Below are 22,843 nucleotides of genomic sequence, written 5' to 3'. Positions count from 1 at the left end.
GTCTTTTTACCATCTCTGTAGTATAACCTTTTCCAGAGTGTCATACACTTGGAATCAAACAGTATGTAGCTTTTTTTTTTTAAGATTTTATTTATTTGACAGACAGAGATCACAAGTAGGCAGAGAGGCAGGCAGAGAGAGAGGAAGGGAAGCAGGCTCCCTGCTGAGCAGAGAGCCCGATGCGGGGCTTGATCCCAGGACCCTGAGATCATGACCTGAGCCGAAGGCAGAGGCTTTAACTCACTGAGCCACCCAGGCGCCCCCAGTATGTAGCTTTTTATTTTACTTTTTATCACTGAATAATATTTCATTTGTGGAGGGACTGTAGTTTGTCTATCTACTCGTCTATTGAAGAACATCACCTTGACTGTGTCCAGTTTAGAGTGATTATGAATGGAACTGCTATACAGAATTGCTTGCAGCTTTTTGTATGGACATAAGTTTTCATATCAGTTGGGTAAATACCTGTGAGTACAACAACCAGACCATATGACAAAAGTATGTGAGCTTTTTAAATATCTTGTCTTTGCATTGTATGTAGTTTCTTTGCAATAATCTCCCCTTCCCATTTTCTTTGCCTGTTCTCCCTCCAAGTCTCTTTTGACTGTTGATTCCAGGTCTTACTATCGCTATAAAAGAGCTTATCTTTTTTTTTCTTTTTTTTGGTAATAGAACCCTTTGATGATCTTTTCCATGTGCTTGTGATATTTTCAGTTAACTGTTGGTGAAAATAATCAGCTGCATCTAGTTGAATTTGTTTTGTGCTTTCTGGAAGTATGGCAGAAATATATTTGGCAGGTGGCTTACACAGCCTATAGGTTGTTAACTACTTTCTAAATAGGTTGTCTTGTTTTATTTTATAGTATTTTATAGTTGCTAAAATCCTGAACGATTGCACTTTCCTCTTTAACCATCACCCTCAAGCAGTATGTTTTTTAAAATATATAATTGTATTTATTAACCTTAAGGTAAAAGATATTTATTTAAATCAGATTTATGTTTCTGTAAAGTGATAGTATGTTTTGTTTCCTTCACAGCATTTATTCAGTCGGAGAGCATAATAGAAGTACTACGGTTTGATGATGGAGGGTTACTACAGGTAATTTTATTTTAAGTTGAAAAATTATCTGAGTGTCAAACCTTGAATTTTATTGGATTACTATTTATCTTTAAAAAATGTAACTGGTTTCTGTAAAATATATTTTATGAGCTTTATATGCAGACAATTCTGTAACAAAAACCTCCTTAGCTATATGAATTATCTTTTAAATTAATTATTTCTGGGGGTGGTTTGGGAGGTTACATGGGGAGAGTCAGATCAGGGGCAGTGGAACTGGTGGTTAGCTCTGTGAGTATAGAACCAGTGAGTGAAGTACTTAGTTCAAATGTCAGACCTCAGAATATTTATCTGGAAGAAGACTTCTCTAGAATCTAAGTTCTGTAGATATACATCTGTATCATCTTTCCACTTGCCATTCTAAGCCACGTCTTTAAATATATTATACATAAAATTGGAAGGTATAATCTGGTGTCCTGCCTTTCAGACCTAGCACAGATATCCCATAAAGCCTATTTTAGTCTCCCTAGCTAAAAATCAGTTCCGGAATTTCAGAGCTAAAAAAGAGAGCAAAGGCATCTTAAAACCACCCCTCTGATTTTTATGACTGAGATGTTTTCTTCCCTTCTTCCAAACTTTTATCATATTCTATGCTTGTTTTATAATACTTACACTTTTGTAATTATAACATGTGTTTTCAAGTACCATCTATTTGGTAGCATGACTCACAATTTTCCCAAGGTTTAGTTTAAGAAAGGTGCCAAAGATCCCATTACTTTGTGTTAATGGCTAGTATTAGAATTCTTGTGTTCTCATTCCAGGTGTGATTGTCTTTCTCTAATGTGATGCTTCCTATGATGTATTTATTTACTTAATTAAAACCAAGTAGACAAGTTAAGCAGTTCTGAAAAGCTGTTCCCTGTAGCTTGTAATAATGGTAGGAAACTAAAAGTTAGATTAAGGCAATAGAGAAAAAATAATTGTGCTAGCGACCTCAAATAAGATTTCTGTTTGCATTTTACCATAAATTTAGATTTCAGACCATAAACCAGAGAGAACAAGAAAAAAAGTGATGGGTTTTAAGGTTCTTTTTCTCTGACAATAAAGCAAGTAAGTGTTCTGAATAACTTTTTTCTTGCTTCCAAATTTTTAAATAAGCATATCATTCGTACCTTTACATAAGAGATGTTGAGAAACACAACAGGCAGTGTCTACATGGTACTTGCAGAAAAGTGTTTGTACAGCTTTTTATATTGAAAAACTGAATAAAAACTTAAGATATATAATCTCAAATTTTGTAAAGCCACCTTACTAGAAAATGAGCTTAGTCTCTTTTTTCTAGTTCTTTAATCTGTTGCAAGCTGAGAACTTAGAGAACCTATAGGAATGACTGTTTTAAATACCTCCCTTTAGGTGGTTTGCAGGATCTGGATAATAGGCAAATGAGGACTGAATTTCTGGAAAAATTCTCCTTTATTGATTGATTGAAGAAGGACCCATGTTCTTTACGAACTAGACATCTAGGTTGCAAATGGTAATTCATTTTGAAAATTCTGGAGCTTGATTGGTGTTTTTGTCTGGGAGGCTGTCCGTCCCTGTCTACATGGATTTAGCTGTGGAAGAGCTTGTAGACTGGGATGTGGCTTGCTCATCCTCTTTGAGTTTTCAAAATGCTTGGGCAGGAGCTTGGTTGAGACCTCGGTTAAGACCTCTCAGGAGTTCCCTGGCAAAGGTAATTTTAGACAGGAACAGTGTTGAGGGTAAGTGGTACCAGTTGGTTACCTCAGCCACAGTGAAACCTCACTAAGACTCCTGTAGTACATCTAATATCAGAATGCTATAGTGTATTATTTATCCCCAGGTAGCAGAATATAAGACCCTTTTGAATAGATACGTGTAACTTGTTCATTTTAATATTGAAGAACATTTCCAAGGAATAACAGTTTTGATGTTTGACATAATAATTCTTTCTAATGATAATTTGCCAGTGGCTTAAACCATTTCTTAAACAACTCCTGGGTTTCAGCTTCCTGGGTTTCTTATGGTATGATTTGAACAGATGTATTTACATGTAGCTTTCCTATGGCAGAATGTATTATCAAGGTTTTCAAATTAAATTATAACTAAATCAGGGAGAGAGTCGAAGCAACAGCCTTGTATTGCATTATTTAAAATGAGAATTTTGCCTGAGACCATTCCTTCTCTGATCCTGAATTTTATGTTACATTTATGCTGCTTCGCTCTTAGTAACTTTTTAAGCCCCGAAAATTAATTGATGATAAGTCCATAAAAATTGCCAAAGCTCATAAAAAATTTGCTAGAAACTTTCTACTTACCTTCCTTGTTTTTTAAAGATAAGGAAAATGAGGCTCATAGACACTAAATAATTTGCTCAGTATTCAACTACTAGTGCAGGATTCCAGCATTCAGTAAGTAACCATCCTTTCTGCTTTCAGAGCTCTTTCCACAGCACCATGTATATGCAGTTCCTCCCAGTGCATTGCCTGGGTTACCACTAATAATATTAGGTTGTGATTAGAAATCACAGTAATCCTCTTAGCACATGTTTTCTGTAGTTGGTGCTTTGGCCATCACCATTCCTGTTTGGCAGGGCTACTAAGATTTGGTATATAGAATATAGAAAGATAAATAATTCCTAAGAGGAACACAGACCCTGAGAATTCTGCTTGTCAATAGAAGACTCTTCACCATAGGGATTGCAGGTCAAGAAGTATCTCAAACTACCATTCCAACCCTAACTGATGTGAGTGGCTGGCTCTTCTTGACCCATTCCTTTGATTGATTATAAGATTGAATAACAAAAGATATACTTAAAAGCCTTAATCTGTTTCCTAATCTAACTTTCTTATAAACAAATGAAGATAAAGCCCAAGGAAAAGGCTAGCTTTGTATTTTCCTTTTCCTTTCATCTCTTTTCCTTTCCTCCCCACCTCCCCCTTCCCCTTCCCTTCCCTTCCTTCTCCTCTCCTCTCCTCTCCTCTCCTCTCCTCTCCTCTCCTCCCCTTTCACTGGTCAAGAAACAGAAATATTCTTTTCATTGTATGCTCATTGGTCATTCTCATAACCTATAGGCACCTGTTACCTCTGCTCACTACCTGGCTTTCAGGTACCTAAGGCAGTATTATCTAGAACTCGTATTTTTTAAGTACTTGCTGGAGTCTCAGCTATTTCATTAATTGGCCCCAAATTTCAGTACTAATAAGGGGTCCAAAAAGAATAAGGAGCAATTTTGATTCTAAAGCTCTTAACACTTAATACTTTCCATTGGTCTATTGCCTGAAGGTTAAGTAACAAGGTTGCCTTAGAAGAAGGAGATAAATTCCTAATTGCTGTGCTTAGAAGACAGTTCAGGTCTAAAAGATCTTTTCATACATACATACTAGATAACAGATTTCACTTCGTTGTGCCCCCAGTATTTCAGCTACAGGACCATGGTTAGTCAGCCAAAGTTGTTCATTTATAGAAATAACTCTTTTCCCAGTCTTCTCAGAGAAAGGTTGGGGAAAAGATTATGGAAAGTTTGTCTACTATTCTGTGTCAGGTTGGCTGGGAAAGGACTATGGAGACCTTCCTTAACTAGACAATTATTTGCAACATACCAAAACACTCAAAAGAATAAGCAAGTGAGCATGTAGTTTGGTTGTTTAGTAGTTCTCTTGTTCTTGGGTGAGCTTACATTTAAGATAATAATTTTTAAAGATAGCCATAGTAGGGGCGCCTGGCTGGCTCAGTGGGTTAAAGCCTCTGCCTTCGGCTCTGGTCATGATCCCAGGGTCCTGGGATCGAGCCCCACATCGGGCTCTCTGCTCAGTGGGGAGCCTGCTTCCTCCTCTCTCTCTGCCTGCCTCTCTGCCTACTTGTGATCTCTGTCTGTCAAATAAATAAAATCTTCAAAAAAAAAAAAAAAAGCCATAGTAAAACTTAACAGGAGTTGTAAAGAGGTTATTGGGAATAACTTGAGCTCCTAAACAAGTTTTTTTTAGTTTCTGTAACTAAAAGGAGTTGGAGTTGAAGCCATTGGAAGCTGTGTGTTCTAGAAAATGAATCAGGTTTATTCTAGACGTAGGCAGGTATAAATGGTTCTAAGTACTCAGTTAGGGATCCTATATTTAGTCTTCCTGCAAGGAGTATAAAGACATCTAAGAATTTGATTAATTTCTTTTTCTTTAATTAAGGTGTTTGTCGTGAGATATAATTCATATATACATGCATAAATACGGGGGTTTTTTTGCAAAGCAAACACCTATTTATAACCACCCCAGTTAAAAACTAAAAACATGTCAACACTCTCATAAGTTCCCCCCTGAAGCTCTCTCTAAGTCACTATCCTCAAGGTTTGGTCATAATCCTGAAGTATATGATAATTTCTTTCCCTAGAAGTCTTAACTATCTAAGCATGTGTCTCTAAACACTGTAGTTCATCTGTTTTTTGGAGTTCATACCATTTGTATTCTCTTTTTCTCCAGCTTTTTGTTAGCGTTACCTTTCAAAGATTCTCTCTACTGTTGAGTGTGACTGTGGTTATTCATTTTCCTTGCTGAATAGTATTGCATTATTTGAATATGGCCCAATTTATATACAATTTATGCTGTTACGGACATTTCACTTGTTACCGATTTGGGCTGTTATAAATAAATGGTGTGTCTTGGTGAACATATGCATTTCTGGTAGAGTTGAGTGTAATGCTGGGATATAGGTTATGAATCTTCTATTTTAGTACATAATGCCATATGGTTTTCCAAAGTGCTTGTTCCAGCTTACAGTTCCATCATCAGGAAGTGTTCTGCAGTACTTCTTTTTTTTTTTTTTTTAAAGTATTCTGAAGAGTGAGTGATAGTATCTTATTGTACTTTTAATTTGCATTTCTCTGATTCCTAATAAGGTGGAGTAACTTTTCATGTTTATTTGACCATTTGGATATCTTTTGTGAAATCTCAGTTAAATCTTTTGCCCTGTTTAACTGTTGGCTTGCATGTCTTTTTTCCTCTTGTGTGATAGGAGTTCTTATTAAATCTGGTACAATTCTGGTTATATATATTAGAAGTATCTTCTGCTTGGTGGATTACTCTTTCCACACATAATGGTGACTTTGATAAACAGAAATTCTTACTTTTAATTAATTTTAATGTAGTTTAAGCTCTATTTTCCATTACAGTTTATGCTTTTTGTATACTGCTAAGAAAATATTTTCCTATCCAAGGTCATAAAAATATTCTCATGCATTATTGTATAAAATACAGATATTCATTATTTTGCCTTTCATAATTATAGCTGTAATTCTAACTGAAATTGACTTTGTTATTGGTGTGAGGCTATAGTTTTATTTCTCATATAGATATTGACTTATCCCAGTACCCTCCGTTGACTTTTCCCCAATATTTTCTTTCCCCAGTATTCTTCAGTGACACTTTATTCATAAGTCAACGATCCATGTATGCATGAATCTATTTCTGGGCTCGGTTGCCTTTTCTCTTCTATAAAAGTGGAAATTCATATGGGCCAACATAAAATACAGAAATGCAATTGCTTTTTATATATTGACTATTACTGCAAACTAGCTAAATTACTAGTTGTTTCTAAAAACTTATCTGTAGATGCTCTGGACTAGGTCCATAAACTATCATAGTCTTAAGTTAATAACATTTGTATTTCTAACTTTACAATCCTTTTAGTTTTTAATTCTTTTTCTTGGTTCACTTTACTGGCTACAATCATGATGTTGAATATAAGTGGTATTTAGTGTGTATCTTTGACCCTACTTTGATACCTCGTCTCAGAGATAAAACCTCCAGCATTTCATTAAGTGTGTTGTTTAGTATAGTTTTTCTCCACCCCAATAGATACCCTTTATCATATTTGTCAGTTGGGGTTCTCAGCAAGATCTTGAGGTAGAGTCAGAGAAGTACTAGGGATTTACTTGAGGGCAATAGAACCAAAAAATAATAAAATTCGCTGAGAACAAATTAGAACTAGAATTCTATACCCAGTGAAAATACCCTTCACATGTAAAGAGAAAATAACAAAAAAATGCAAACCCTAGGAAAATCTGATGTCCAGAGTTATTATGTTACTAGATTCGCATGTCCGGTTTTCAACAGAAAAAATAACAATTCATACCAAAAAAAAGTGAAAGTGTGACCCATTTATGGAGGAAAAAAAAATCAGGATAGAAAAAATTAAAAAGAACCAAACAGGAATACTGAATTGAAAAAATTTATTAGAAGGGTTTAAAAGCAGATTTTTTTCAAGCAGAAGAAAGAATGAGCAAACATGAAGATGTGTTATTTGGAATTATCTAGGAGGAAGAGCAATCAATTTTTTTTTTTATGTCTGTTAATAGTTGCTTTATATATTTAGGTGCCTGCTTGGTGCTTAAATATTTACAGTTGTTATTGCTCAGATTATCATGACCTGAGCTGAAATTAAGTCAGATGCTTAACCAAGTGAGCCACCCAGGTGCCCCTACGTATTTTTATTTTTAATGCTCTTTATCCTTTGTATGTTTGAGCTGCTAAGACCATTTACCTTCAGCCTGAAGAATATTATCCTCCATTATTTCCTTTGGTGCAAATCTTCTGGTGACAAATTCTCTACAATCTTGTCTGTTTGAAAATGTCTTTATTTTTTCTCTTGTTAGATTGTTTTGTCATTATGTAGAGTCCTTCTTTGTCTCTTGTTAATCTTTGTTTTAAAGTCCATTTTTTTGTAATAAAAGTGTGCTACCCTAGCTTTCTTTTAATTTCATTTTGCCTGGCACATATTGTTCCATCTCTTTACTTTCATTCTACATATGTGTTTAGGTATGAAATGAGTCTCCTGTAGGCAGCATATAGGTGGGTCTTGTTTTATCATCCATCCCATCACCCTGTGTCTTTTGATTGAAGCACTTAATGGCTCATATTCAAAATAATTATTGCTAGATATGTACTTGTTGCCATTTTGTTAACTTGTTTTATGGTTGTTTTTGTAGTTCTCTCTTCCTTTCTTCTTGTGCTCTTTTCCCTTGCTTAATGGCTTTCTTTAGTGATATGCTTCAATTCCTTCCTTTTAATTACTTGCATATCTAATACAGGTTTTTGATTTGCGGTTTCTATTAGGTTAATGTACATGCCTTATGCAAATGGAAGTCAATATTAAGTTGATGATCACTTAAGTTTGAATTGATTCTAGAAACACTAAATTTTTACCCCTCATATCCACATCCTGTGTATATAATGCCATGCTCTCCATCCTTTTATTTTGTGTATCCTTTGACTCATTTTTATATAGGTAGTTGATTTTGCTGTTTTTGTGCTTTAATGTCTGTACTGTTTCTATAAGTGATGAATCTACTACTTTTATTATGTTTGCATTTACCTGTGAAATTTTTCTTTTTAAAACTCTTACTTCTGATTATGGCCTTTTCTTTTCAGTCAGAGAATTCCCTTTGCTGTTTCTTGGCAGACTGGTTTAGTGGCAATGAACTTCTCTAAATTTTGTCTGGGAAACTCTTTCTCTCTCCTTCTATTCTGAATGGTAGCTTTGCTGGGTCAGGTATTTTTCTGTTGCAGGTTTTTTCCCTTCAGCACTTTTAAGATATTATGCCACTCTCTTATGGCCTGCCAGAGTTTCTGCTGAAAAATCAGCTAACAGCTTTATGGGGTTCCCCCTGAGTGTACTGTTTTCTCTTGCTGCTTTTAAAATTCCCTCTCTTTAGGGACGCCTGGGTGGCTCAGTTGGTTCGCCAACTGCCTTCGGCTCAGGTCATGATCCTGGAGTCCCAGGATCGAGTCCCGCATCGGGCTCCCGGCTCCACGGGGAGTCTGCTTCTCCTTCTGACCTTCTCCTCTCTCATTGCCTCTCTCAAATAAATAAATAAAATCTTTAAAAAAAATAAATAAATAAAATAAAATTCTCTCTTTATCACTGTTTTTTTTGCCCTTTTAATTATTATGTGTCTTAGTGTGGACTTCCTTGGGTTGATTTTGTTGGGGATTCTCTGTGCCTCCTAGATCTGGATTTCTGTTTCCTTCGCCAGAGTCAGGAAATTTTCAGCTATTATTTCTTCAGATAAAGTTCTTGCCCCCCTTTCTCTTCCTTTTCCTCAGATCCCTGTATTGCAGTTGTTCTTAATTTCCCCAACCTATTCTCATTTTTTACTGTTCATTTTTCTTTTTGCTGTTTCAGGTTGTTTGCTTTCCGTTACTCTGTCTTACAGCTCACTGATCTGTTCTGCCTCCTTTAATATGCTGTTGATTCCCTCTAATGTATTTTTAATTTTAGTTATTGAGTTCTTCATCTCTGATTGGTTCTTTTTTATATTTTCTGTCTCTTTGTTGAAGGTCTCATTGAGATCCTTCACTATTTTCTCAAGTTCAGTAAGTATCTTTATGAACATTATTTTGAATTCTTAGGTCTATTGCTTATCTCTATTTCATGTACCCCTTTTGGTGTTTTTATCTTGTTCTTTCATTTGGGACATATTCCTGTGTCCTCATTTTGTCTAACCCTGCGTTTATTTCTATGTATTAAGAAAAATCATCCCTGTTTTCCAGTTTTGAAAGTAGCCTTCAGAAGAAGAGTTCCTTTGGTACCTTGTAGTGCAGTGATCCCAGAACCAGGCGCTTCAGGGGTGTATCCTGTGTGGGTTGCATGTGCCCTACTGTTGTGGCTAAGCTATGTTTGCTTTTAGTCCAGTCAACTACAATTGCCCACTTTACCTGTTTGGGCCACAGTTTGGTCCCTGTGCTGTTAAGGGGCCAGTCTCGGGCTACCTTGCACTTGTAGCTGGGTAGTATCTAGTGGTCAGACCAGCTGCTTGCCCACAGCCCATTTCCCCAGTCTGTAGTTACATGGAACTGCAGTGCTGTCTCATGGTGCCCCCTGAGAGATTTTTGTTGGTGGACAGGGCTGGCAGTCAGATCAGGTGTCTACTCCCAGTTCACATGCTGGGGCTGCAGTTACACTGGTATGTGTGGTTATCTCCCCCTTTTCTCAAAGTAGAAATTACTTTGGAGTGGTACTGGTCCTTTCCAGGACTACTTGCTGGAAGTGACAGAGCAGGAGCCACTTTGAAGGCACTCTTACCACATAGGGCAGGTTGAATGGGGCAGATCTGCAGGAAAAAAAGATCTGTGTGGTGCACAGTCTTAGCAAGTAGGGTGTTCTAACTGGCTCCCACAGGTATCCTGATATTTGGAAGGGTGGGGGATGGAAAGTTCTTTTGTTCTTAGGGAAGTCTTCTAACGATCCCAGCTCCTCCAGCACATGTTCTGAATAAATAACCACCTTCACATATACCCCACATGCTTTTCAAACTGCTGCTTCTATGAACTATTTCCATGGGATTGTCTTGTTTTCTCTTTAAAGGCAGGCACTCAGCTTCCTAAGGCCCCCTGGCTCTCCCAGAACTAAGCCCGCTGATTTTAAAAGTAACCAGAGTTAAGCTCCACTGATTGTAAAACTTGTAAATTTAAGCCCCACTGGTTTCTAAAGCCAAATGTTATGTGGTCTCATCTTCTTATGGTAGGTCCCCATGTCTGGGGTGCCTGGTGTGGAGTTTGCTCCTAACATTTCCACAGGCTTGTGGTATTTCTCCTGTTTGTGGTTAGCCTTGCAGGCAGATTGATTCCCAACCACATTTCCCCCTGCTACCCTTTTCATTGTGGCCTCTTCTCTGCAATTAACTGTGACAAGTCTGTTCTTCTAGTCTTCACATTGTTTTCTTATTTAGTTATACTCATGTAGCTGTTATCTAGGTATGTCTGTGGGAAAGAGGTGAGGTTAGGATCCTCCTGCTCTGCCATCTTCCCAGAAGTCCTCAGTAGTTTTTATAAGATAGATATCATACAGAGTATCATCTCCAATCACAAGAAGATGAAATTAGAAATCAGTAACAGAAGGAAAACTAAAAAATTCACATATTTGTGGAAATTACACAAGGGAAATTAGAAACTATAGAGAGATGAATGAAAATGAAAACACAACATACCAAAAAACTATGTAATACACCAAAAGCAGTGGTAAGGAGGAAATTTATAGCTGTAAATGCTGATGTTAGAAAAACAATCTCGGGGCGCCTGGGTGGCTCAGTGGGTTAAAGCCTCTGCCTTCGGCTCAGGTCATAATCCCAGGGTCCTGGGATCGAGCCCCGCATTGGGCTCTCTGCTCAGCAGGGAGCCTGCTTCCTCCCCTCTCTCTTCTCTGCCTGCCTCTGCCTACTTGTGATCTCTGTCTGTGAAATAAATAAATAAAATTTTAAAAAAAAATCTCAAATCAATAACCTAACTTTACAACTTAAGGAACTACAAAAATAAGAATAAGCTAAACCCAAAGGTAGCAAAAGGAAAGAAGTAATAAAGATTAGAACAGAGATAAATGAGCTAGAGAATATGAGAAATAGAGAAAATAAATGAAACCAAAAATTGCTTCTTTGAAAAATACCAACAAAGTTGACAAAGTCTTACCTATGTGGGTTAAGAATGAAAGGCGGCCAAATTACTAAATTCAGAGATGAAAGTGGGGACGTCACTACTGATCATATAGAAATAAAAATAATTATAGGAGAGTACTGTGAACAGTTGTACACCAACAAATTGTATAGCCTCAATTAAATGGACAAATTCTAAGAAACACAATACCTACCAAGATTAAGTCATAAAGAAATAGAAAATCTGAAGAGACCTATATAACTGGTAAGAAGAGTCAATCAGTAATCCAAAATCTCCCAACAAAAAAAAAAAAAACTTGCACCTGATGGCTTCATTGGTGAATTCCACCAAACATTTGAAAAACTCCCAATCCTTCCCTATACTTTTCCAAAAAATTTAAGAGGAAGAGAACATTTCATAATTCCAGCATTACTCTGATACCAAAGCCAATGACATGACAATGAAGGAAAAGTACAGACAATATCCCTTACGAACACTGATGCAAAGTCCTCAACAAAAGACTAGCAAACTGAATGTAACAGCTTATAAAAAGGATGATATACTGTGTCAAAGCGTGGAAGCAATTCAGGGATCCACCGACAGATATACAGATAAACAAAATGAAGTTTTTACATATAATAGAACACTTATCAACCTTAAAAAGGTAGGAAAACCTGATATATGGTATAACATGAGTGAATCTTAAGGACATACACTAAGTGAAATAAGTCAGTTACAAAAAGATAAATACTGTATGGTTCTACTTATACAAAGTACTTAGACTAGTCAAAATTGTAAAGACAAAGCAAGAATGGTGCTTGCCAGGCCTGGAAGGAGGAGGGACTGGAGAGTTGTTTAGTGGGTACAGTTTGAAGTTTGCAAGAAGAAAGGAGTTCTAGTGAGAGATGGTAGTGACGGTTGCCATACACTGCAAATGTATTTAATGCCACTGAACTGTACAATTAAAAATAGTTAAGATGAGGCACCTGGGTGGCTCAGTCATTAAACATCTGCCTTCAGCTCAGGTTGTGATCCCAAGGTTCTGGGATCGAGTCCCACATGGGCTCCCTGATCAGCAGGAAGCCGCCTTCTCCCTCTCCCATTCCCCACTTCCCTCTCTTGCTGTGTCTCTCTCTGTCAAATAAATAAAAAAAATATTTTTTAAAAATGGTAAGTTTTACATTATGTGTATTTTACTACAATAAAAAAGGAAAAAACAAAAATTTCATAGCAGGCTAGACTTGGCTTATGGACTATAGATTATCAACCACTGTTCTAAATTTTCTTGGGAATGGCCTTACTGTTTTCTTGAGATAAAGGAAGAGGGAGCTGTAATTTTGACATACACAGAATTATAAAAGTATTCATCTTTCTTTTAAGAAAGTGGTTCTATTACAAAAGAAATACATGCTTGTAAAAAATATGGAAAATTTGGAAAAATAATAAATAACTCTAAGTAATATTTATTGGATATTGCCAAGTGCCAGGTACTCTTTTAATTCTTAAATACATGAGATAGTTATTAATTACATGATCATTTTTCAGGGGAGATATTAAAGAATAGAGAGTTTAAGTAACTTAACCCAGTAAGTGACTAGTAAGTGATAAAGCTAGAATTCAATACCAAGCTTTTGGACTCTAAAGCGTAAGTTCTAAACCACTGTACTCTAGAGTGGGAACTTGGGAGTTATCCTTGTATTCCAGTACCCAAATGTAGTACATGTTAATAGTTTTATTTATTGATTTTCCATGATTTTCACTGTGAACATAGCTTTGATTTCTCATTCTGCATAGTCAAGTTTTACAGTATAACAGCTGATTTCAATGCCCAGAGCAGTTATTTCTCATCATATCAAGTTAATTGCTTGTTGGAGGTGGGAAAATGTTTGGGACACTAGAAGGCCCTCAGTAGAGGCTAACATCTGTACAACTCTTCACAGTTGACAGGAGGCCTCCTCACATATTCCCACGGTTACTTGGCTAGTAAGAGCAGAGCTGGTATTTGAACACAGGTTCTTTGGTTTTGTTTTTGTTTTTTACTTCAAATTCTGAGTCTTCTCAGAACTATCTGCTCTCTGTCTCATGCCCATTTTTGACTCTGTACTCTCTTCACATTACCATTTCATACCCTCTGTTTTAAAGATAAATGGTACCAAAAAAGCTAAGTGACTGGCTCAAAAATAGCCTTAAAAACTGAGAACAAAGAACATCAAAAGATATTAAAATAGTATTAAAATATACAGACATCTCTCACAGCTTATACAAAAACTAGCTCATAAATGATTGTAGACTTAAATATAAAAGTGTGTAAAAATATATAAAACTATAAAACTCTTATTTTTATTATTATTATTTTTTTAAGATTTTATTTATTTGAGAGAGAGTGAGAAACAGCCTGAGAGGGGAGAGAATCAGAGGGAGAAGCAGGTTTCCCACTGAGCCCAGGAGCCCAATGCAGGACTTGATCCCAGGACTCTGGAATCGTGACCTGAGCCAAAGGCAGTCGCTTAACCAACTGAGCCACCCAGGCACTCCCAAACTATAAAACTTGTAGAAAAAAACATTGGAGAAAAGCTTCAGGGTATAGGGCTAGCAGAGTACTTGACACCAAAGACTTGATACCAGAAGTACAATCCATAAGGAAAAATTTGTAAATTAAAAGCTTGCTCTGCCAGAGACCATGTGAAAAAGATAAAAAGCCAGAATATAGACTAAGAGAAAATATTTGCAAACCATATATCTGACAGAGGACCTAGTTTATAGAATTTATCAGGAACTCTCAAAACTCAATAATAAAATCCAGTCAGGAATCAGCAAAGGACATGACCAGACATTTCACTGAAAAGGATGTACAGATGGCAGAAAGGACATTTGAAAACTGCTCAACCATATTATCCACCCAGAAAATATAGATTAAAACCTAAACTCACAAATTTTTTCATTGTAAAATTATTAGTGTTGTAACCCTTATCTGTGCGCTTTTTCTCTTCCTTTTTGGGGGGTAGGAGCATTTACCCTGTTTTTTCCCATTGTTTATCAGCATTTCTGCATCATTTTGTATTAGGTATTTACAGTTTATAGTTGGGCTTTAGTTTTCTAACACAATCCTTTAGTCTTTTTTTAAATGGATGAGTTTATCTCATTTAATCGTACTGCATATATATTTATTCCATCTAATTTTTATCTTTTCTTTGTTTTCTCTTGATTTAGGAGCTTAATTTTCAGATGTACGTTTTAAATATGTTTAAACCTTTATTTCTCAAATTACTTCAAAAACAAAATCGTATCTATTGTGATCTTTCTCTTTTAATACTTAGGGTGTTTTGTTGGCATGTGCTGAGATTTTTATTCTTGTTTATTATGATTAAATGATTTTTCTATTTTGTGGCTTACACTTTAAAAACAACATTTACTTTCTGCTTTTCTAATCTTATTTCCACAGTTCCTTTGCCGTGACCATCTGCCTATCTTTCACAAGACAGCTTCCTCATTTGCAATTCTTCATGAGTAATCTTGTTGACCAGATTGTCTTCACGAAGAATTTTCCCCCTTAAGAAAGTGTACATGGGTGATAAACTTTGAGTTCCCTTTTAGTCAACTTCACATAAGAACCACAGTGTTGCATGTTCTGGAATTCTTAGGTTACATTCTTTATTGAAGTATGAGTGACACACAATAAACTGTATGTGTTTAAAGTGTACAGTTTGAAGAGTTTAAATATTTATACACTTGTGAAACCATCACTGCAATCAAGATAACATATCCATCACACCCAAAAGTTTACTTGTGACCCTTGGTAATCCCTCCACCCTCACCCTCCATTTCTAGGCAGTTGCAATCACTGTTCTGCTGTCACTATCATTTTACACTATAAACCATTTTATATAAATGCATTCACACAGAATGTACTTTGGTGGGGGTGGGGGGGTGTCTGACTCAGCATAATTATTTTGTGATTAATCTATGTTGTATCATCAGTTTATTCTTTTCTCTGCTCAAATGTTATTTTTTGCTCTTTAAAAAATAATATATGTATTATGAAATGAAAAAGAAATGTTTAAGGAAACAAGAAACTTTCCCAGTCTTTGTTCTTTTTTTATTGCTGAGTAGTGTTCCATTGTGTAGATATACCACTATGCACTTATTTATCCATTCACTTGTTAACGGAAATTTGGGTTGTCCCAGTATTGACCTGTTATAAACATGCTATGAAGATAAAACTGCTGTAACTATTCTTGTGCACATGCTTTTCTTGTGTTTGTCTTGGGTAAATCTCTAGGAGTAGAGAGGCATCATCATATGGTAGGGGTGTGTTTAACTTTGTAAAAAATTGCCAGGCTTTTTCTAGAGTGGTGGTTCTATTTTACATTCCCACTGACAATGTATGGAAGTTGTAGTTTTTCCACATTCTCTCCAACTCTTAGTGTGTTTTCAATTTTGGACATTATAATAGGTGTGTAGTATATCATTATAGTTTAAATTTGCTTTTCCTTAATAACATACTGAGCATCTTTTCATGTGCTTAACTGACATTTTTACAATTGCTTATTTTAAAAAATGGTGTTGTTTTTTTAAATTTATATTCACAAGTTATATGTTCAGTATATAAGTCTTTCATCAAATATGTGATTGCAAATATTCTCTCAGTATACAGTTTGCCTTTTCATTTTCATAACAATGTCTTTTGGTGAGCATATTTAAAAAAATTTTTATGGAGTCTAGTCTGTCATTTTTTTTTTTAAGATTTTATTTATTTATTTGACAGACAGAGATCACAAGCAGGCAGTGAGGCAGGCAGAGAGAGAAAGGAGGAAGCAGGCTCCCTGCTGAGCAGATAGCCCGATGCGGGGCTCGATCCCAGGATGCTGGGATCATGACCTGAGCCAAAGGCAGAGGCTTAACCCACTGAGCCACCCAGGCACCCCTGTCAGTTTTTTTGTTTGTTTTGTTTTTTACCATTAGTTGCTTTTGTCCTGTTCATGAAATCTTTGTTTCCAGGATTGCAAAGATAATCTCCTGTGTTTTCTTGTTGAAACTGTATAATTAGTTTTTATGCTTAAAACTATGATAACTATAAAAGTAATTTGAGTACATGGTGTGACATAAGGATAAAGGCTCAGTTTTCCCTTGCATAAGTTTGTCCTGTTGTTCCAGCACCATTTGCTGAAAAGATAAAGGTTTCTCCGTTGAACTAACTGCATTGATTCCTTTGTTGAAAATCAAATGACTGTACATGTGTAAGTCCATTTTTGGACTTTCTCCAGTTCTCTTGATCTGTTTGTCTTATCTTTATGGCAATAGCACACTGTCATCATTACTGTAACTTTTTAATTGTAGTAAAATATATGTAGCATAAAAATTACAGTTTTAACCATTTTAATTTTATATAGTTCAGTGACACTGAATACATTCATATTTGTTTTTGCATCACTACCATCCAGCTTCAGAACTTTTTCATTATCCCAAACGGAAACTGCTCTGTACTCATTAAACAATAACTCCTCATTCCCTTCACCCTAACCCTTAACAACCACCATTCTACTTCCTATGTCTATTAGCTTGACTATTCTAAGTACTTCATATAAATAGGATCATGTAGTCTTTGTCTTTCTGTGACTGGTTTATTTCATTTAGTATAGACTTCGTCTTCAAGGTTCATCCATGTTGTAGCATATGTCAGAATTTTTTTCCTTTTTTTAAAGGCTGAATAATGCTCTGTTGTACATATAAACCACATGTTGTTTGTCCATTTATCCATTGGTAGACACTTGTATTACTTCCACACTTTATTGTGGACCGTGCTGCAATGAACATGGATATCTACATATTTATTTGAGTCCCTGCTTTCTGCTTTCAGTTCTTTTGGGTATATGCCCAGAAGTAGAATTGCTGGATCATGTGGTAATTCTATATTTAATTTTTTGAGGAACAACCATACCATTTTCCACCATAGCACCACGTTTTACATTCCCGTTAACAGTGCACAAGGATAGCAATTTCTCCACAACCTTTCCAGCACTTGTTATTTTCTGGCTTTTTGATAGTAGCTATCCTGATGGGAGTGAGATGGTGTCTTATTATAGTTTTGATTTGCATTTCCCTAATAGTGATGTTGAACATCTTTTCATGGGACCATTGGCCGTTTGTATATTTCTTTAGAGAAATGTCTATCAAGGCTTGCACCACCCCCCTTTTTTTAAGATTTATTATTTTAGAGAGCAAGTATGCAAGCAGGGGAGGGGCAGAGAGAAAGGGAGAGAGAGAATCTCTGGCAGACTCCATGCTGAGTGGAATCCAACGCAGGGCTCAATCTCAGGACCCTGAGATCATGACCTGAGTCAAAATCAAGAGTCAGACACCTAACCTACTAAGCTGCCCAGGCCCCCACCTAACCATTTTTAAGTCAGGTTTGTTTATTTGCTATTTATCAATAGCAAAGTTGAATTTTAGTGCTTCTTTATATATTTATATATTAACCCTTTATCAAATATATAACTTGAAAACGTTTTCTCCCACAATAAAAAATTTGGGGGGCTCCAGGAAGCTCAGCTAAGTGTCTGCCTTTGGCTCAGGTCATGATCTCAGGGTCCTAGGATTGAGCCCTGTGTCAGGTTCCCTCTCCTGCTGCCCCTCCCCCCATTTGTGCTTTCTCTGGCTCTCAAATAAATAAATTCTTTTTAAAAATTTTTTCATAATGAAAAGTTAAACATATTTTTAAGCACAGAAAATAAGAGTTAAGAATGAATACCCATTTACCTACCACTGAGATAGATTATTAACATTTTGTCATATTTGCTTATATATACACATACTTCCGTGCACATGCAAGTCATATTGCTGAAACATTTTAAAGAAAATTACAGACATTCTGACACTTCCACCGTCACCCGAGGTTTCACTTTCAAACACTAAGGACATTTTCCCACGTCTGTCATATTTCTTCCATATACAGTCTCCAAAAATACCATTGCAAAATAACATATATTAATGGGAAAAATAATGCCACAACTCTTCTGCTTTTTCTAATTACCACCTAGAAGCTAACCTTTTGGGATAAGTTCACTGACGGTATTCCTTAGAGTTTTGGCATTTTCTCACATATCATTATTAAGAACTTACCTTCCTCAATTGTCTACCAATTTCTTGCTTTCTGTCTTGTTCTCCTCTCCTCCATCCTCTCTACACTGCCACCAGAATAGTGTCTTTAAAATTAAATCAGACCATGTCTGTCTCTGTCTCTCTTACTCCTTCAGATCCCTTGTATTACATATAGAGTATATCAAATTTCAAACTTCTTACTATGGTTTCTTACCAGGACTCAGCATAGTCTAGCCCCCATCCAGCCCTCCAACCTCATTTTCTACTTTTCTTCCCCCCGTCCCTCTGAGCTCCATCCAAATAGACCTTCTGTCTGTTTCTTGAATGTCCAGGCTCTTTTCTGAAGTTGAATCTGTGTGCCTGTTGTTTTTTCCACCACTACACAGCCCTGTTTCCACACACAGCTTTTTTACACTGAATCACGTTCAGTGTAGATATGATCTCTTCAGGCAGGCCTTCCCTCATGATACATTGAAACACATCACCTATTCTTTTTCACAGTACCTTTCCAACATTTTCATAGTTCTTTCATATTTATTTAGGTTGTTTTTAAGATTTTATTTATTTAAGAGAGCGAGAGAGCACATGCACAGAGGGAGAGGGAGAGGGGAAAGCAGACTCCCTGCTGAGCAGGGAGCCCAATACAGGGCTCAGTTCCAGGACCCTCAGATCATGATTTGAGCTGAAGGTAGACACTTAACCGACTGAACCACCTAGGTGCTCCTATATTTTTTTAGTTTTAAAATGGCTCTGCCCCCACACCCTTGAGCTCCATGGCGGCAGGAGCCATTATACACCAGCACCAGCCACACAGTTGGTAAGCAGTGAGCAATGAGAGGCACAGCTGGCCTCCCAAAGTGATTGCATGTGTGTTTAAAATTTAATCCCAAATTATTCTCTCATTTGAATTACGTAATGTGACATATCATTTCCTATGATTTAAGGATTGGGTTTAACCTGAAAATCTAAGTGAGTATATGATCGAAGTTGAAACTGCAGTATATTTTGGTTGTTCTGTTTGTCTGTAATAGAAACGTTTCAGTATTTTCATTGTTTTCTTCCTTTCACAGACTGAGACAACACTTGGACTCAGTTCGTATCAACAAAAAAGGTAAGGAATATAGGTATATTTTATAACATAAAATTGTATGTATTTAATAAGATACTAACATAATTTCAGTTCCTTTTGGGGGATTCCAGCAATACTGTCCTTCTCTTGTACCACCTTTTTTGGTGAAGAGGAAAAGTCAAGTTATAAATCACATTATATCATGTATTTCAAGTGTGGAAAACCAGGTTGAGATCTGAATTTGCAGGTGAGGTATCATATAGTCTTTCTCCCCATCATATCCGGGGAGGATCAGCTTTGTAACTCCCTAGTTATTTCCCCTGGCTATTGCTGCCTACTGTGGACTGACTGTTCCTGCCCTTAGTTACCATAAGGTGTCTGCCTGCAGGCCCCTGGGGGAGGAACTCAGAGCTGTGAAACCTAAGTCACTGAAAGAGACCCCTTTTGAACACAGCTTCTCTGTGAAAACAAACAAGGGAGTTGTTTTACCCTTAGGTATTATGAAAATAGGTACATGCATGTGAATTTGAAGATGTCTTTCTCACATCCAAATTCTTTGGTCTTTTGGTAGCTTCTCACATTTAAAGGGAGACAGTATAAACAGAAAGTTACTATCCTGATGAACTTCCATACCCAGTGAGGGTCCGTACCTGGTATTTAAAGGAGAATGAGAGCTGTGAATTAAATATCCTTGAATGTCCTTGGCCTAGTGAAATGCAGTTTTCATCAGCAAAGAACTTTATTCTGAGAGAGAAGTAGCACATACTCAGAGTAAGACAATTAAAACTCAATTTCATAAATACAATAATGAAACTCCTTCAGTATTCACTGGTTTTGCTTTTTTCACTCTCAGATCTGCAGTAACATGACCCTACTTCCTCATTGTTCTGTCCGTCTGCTTAATTTTATATGCCCTGTTGAGACCTGCTTTACCCATGAACCCTACCCAAAAGACACACCCACTGCCTACACTAAGATGGAGACTTCTCCGCTCTCGTATTATAAAGCCTAATGCCACCCTTCTATCCCTCCACCCCTTTGCAAATATTTTTGGGACTGGGGTGGATTATTTCCAGAATACTCCATGTCTAGCCTGATGCCACCTTGGCTAGACCATCTGAGAACCCTAGAACCCCCTGACTCCTCTAGAGCTAAACTAGTTGGAAGAAAGCACACCTGTTATCTTGTGCTACCTTCTTGTTACTTTATTCCAGCAGTTAGGAAATTAGCTATGAAATTATATTGGCTACATTTATGAAGATGATGTTATTCATCCATGATCAAGATTTGGCTTTAAGTTATTTTCCTAGTATAATGAAGAATTTACATCAATACATAATTATATTCTGATCTCATGTTCCACTTATCTGTGATCCACATCTGCCTAACAAACTAGCCCAGTTTACTGGCATAGAGCAATCATATTATTATGCTGTCAGACACTGTAAGCCAGGAGTTTAGACAGAGCACAGCAGAGACAGCTTGTCTGTGCTCCATGGTGATGGGGGCCTCAGCTGGGGAGACTCCGGAGCTGGAGGCATGTTCACTCGCATGCTGATGTTAGCTTGTTACCCGGAATTCAGCTAGGCTGTCACCTAGAATGCCTACATTTGGGCCCTTCTGTGTGGTCTTTTCACAAAGACTTGTTTGGGCTCCCTCATAGTATGATAGCTGGATTTCAAGAGTGAACATCCCAATGAGAGCCAGTAAAAGCTGTATCAGTTTTTCTGACCTTCACTCTGAAGTCATATAGTGTTACCTCTGTTGGCTGCTGCTGTTCAACCAGTCACTTAGGTTGGTCTTGATTCAAGGCATGGGGGAGGGGGGAAAGATGTGGGGTTGGGGAATTGGGTGAGGGGAATGATGAATATTTGATGATTTACAGATATGTTTTAAAACCATCACACTTCACTTTTTTTTTTTTTTTTTAAACCAAGATCGTGAATTCATTAAACTACTGGGTTCAAATTGGAATGCATATGCTATGGGTATGAACCTGGATTAGGTACTAAACATATGTTTTAGCTCAGGCTACTGTCACAAAATACCACATAGACTGAGTGGCTTAAACAATATTTTTTTCCTCACAGTTTTGGAGGCCAGAAGTCCAAGATCAAGGTGCTGGCAGATTGGCTCCCCAGTGAAGGCTTTGTCCTTGACTTATAGATAGCTGCTGTCTCCCTTTTATCCTCAAATGGCAAAGAGGGAGAATGGAAGCAAGCTCTCTGATGTCATTCCTTTTTTTTTTTTAAGATTTTATTTATTTATTTGTCACAGAGAGAGATCACAAGTAGGCAGAGAAGCAGGCAGAGAGAGAGGAGGAAGCAGGCTCCCTGCTGAGCAGAGAGCCTGATGCGGGGCTTGATCCCAGGACCCTGAGATCGTGACCTGAGCTGAAGGCAGAGGCCCAACCCACTGAGCCACCCAGATGTCCCTGTCATTTCTTTTAAAGGCACTAATGCTATCATGAAGGCCTCATTCTTGTGACCTTCTCTAAACCTAATTACCTCTCAAAGCCTATCATATTGGAGGGTTAAGGCATCAACATGCAAATTTGGTGGGGGATACAATTCAATCCATAACAATATACAGGCTTAAATTTAGATTTTGAACCTAATATCAGCTAACAAAAAACTAAACTAAAGAACTATATTTGTGACTCACCCTTAATAAGTTATTTTAAAACATATATATGACATGGAAAAGCAAATACAGCCTCCACACTTACAATAACATAATCAGAACATAGCTTGCACACATTTAGCTGGTTTTTTTAACATGTGGCTCAGCACTGCACAAAGTAAACACTGCCAGAGCTCTCATTTAAGTAAGAATAACTTAAATAAAATTTCATATGTAAAATAAAATGTGAATGAAAATATAAGTGTGCAGTTGTGTAACAACAGAAGTTGTAAATAAAATGTGTAGTTATAAACACAACAGAAATTATAATTTTTTTCAGTTTAAAAAACTATTCTGTAAAAATGTCAGCATTTGGGTTTGGGTCTCAAAATTTGACTAAGGTGAAAGTTATATGATTTCAAAGGATTCTAAGTATAGGAGACCCTAACAGGTAGTGTTATTGAGCCCCTTGTTTGACACATGAGGAAGCTGAGACCCTTAGATCCAAGGAATATGCTTGCGGTGAAAGTGGCAGTTTCAGTTAGAATTCGTCATCTTCCGATTGCC

The 22,843-nt window shown here is 36.9% G+C and overlaps 1 protein-coding gene across 1 annotated transcript in view; it reads left to right on the top strand.

The window, feature by feature from the left end:
- TMEM131 (transmembrane protein 131) overlaps nucleotides 1-22,843 on the top strand; it is a 229,654-nt gene that overhangs the window by 57,609 nt on the left and 149,202 nt on the right. Inside the window, exons 2-3 of the mRNA XM_080813933.1 lie at nucleotides 1,038-1,099; nucleotides 19,656-19,696. Of these exons, the coding sequence (XP_080670059.1) occupies nucleotides 1,038-1,099; nucleotides 19,656-19,696 (103 nt within the window). The remainder of the gene's footprint in view (nucleotides 1-1,037; nucleotides 1,100-19,655; nucleotides 19,697-22,843) is intronic.

The sequence above is a fragment of the Martes martes genome (genome assembly GCF_963455335.1).
Source record: "Martes martes genome assembly, chromosome: 9".
NCBI lineage: Eukaryota > Metazoa > Chordata > Mammalia > Carnivora > Mustelidae > Martes > Martes martes.
This window is presented reverse-complemented; position numbering and strand designations above follow the sequence as displayed.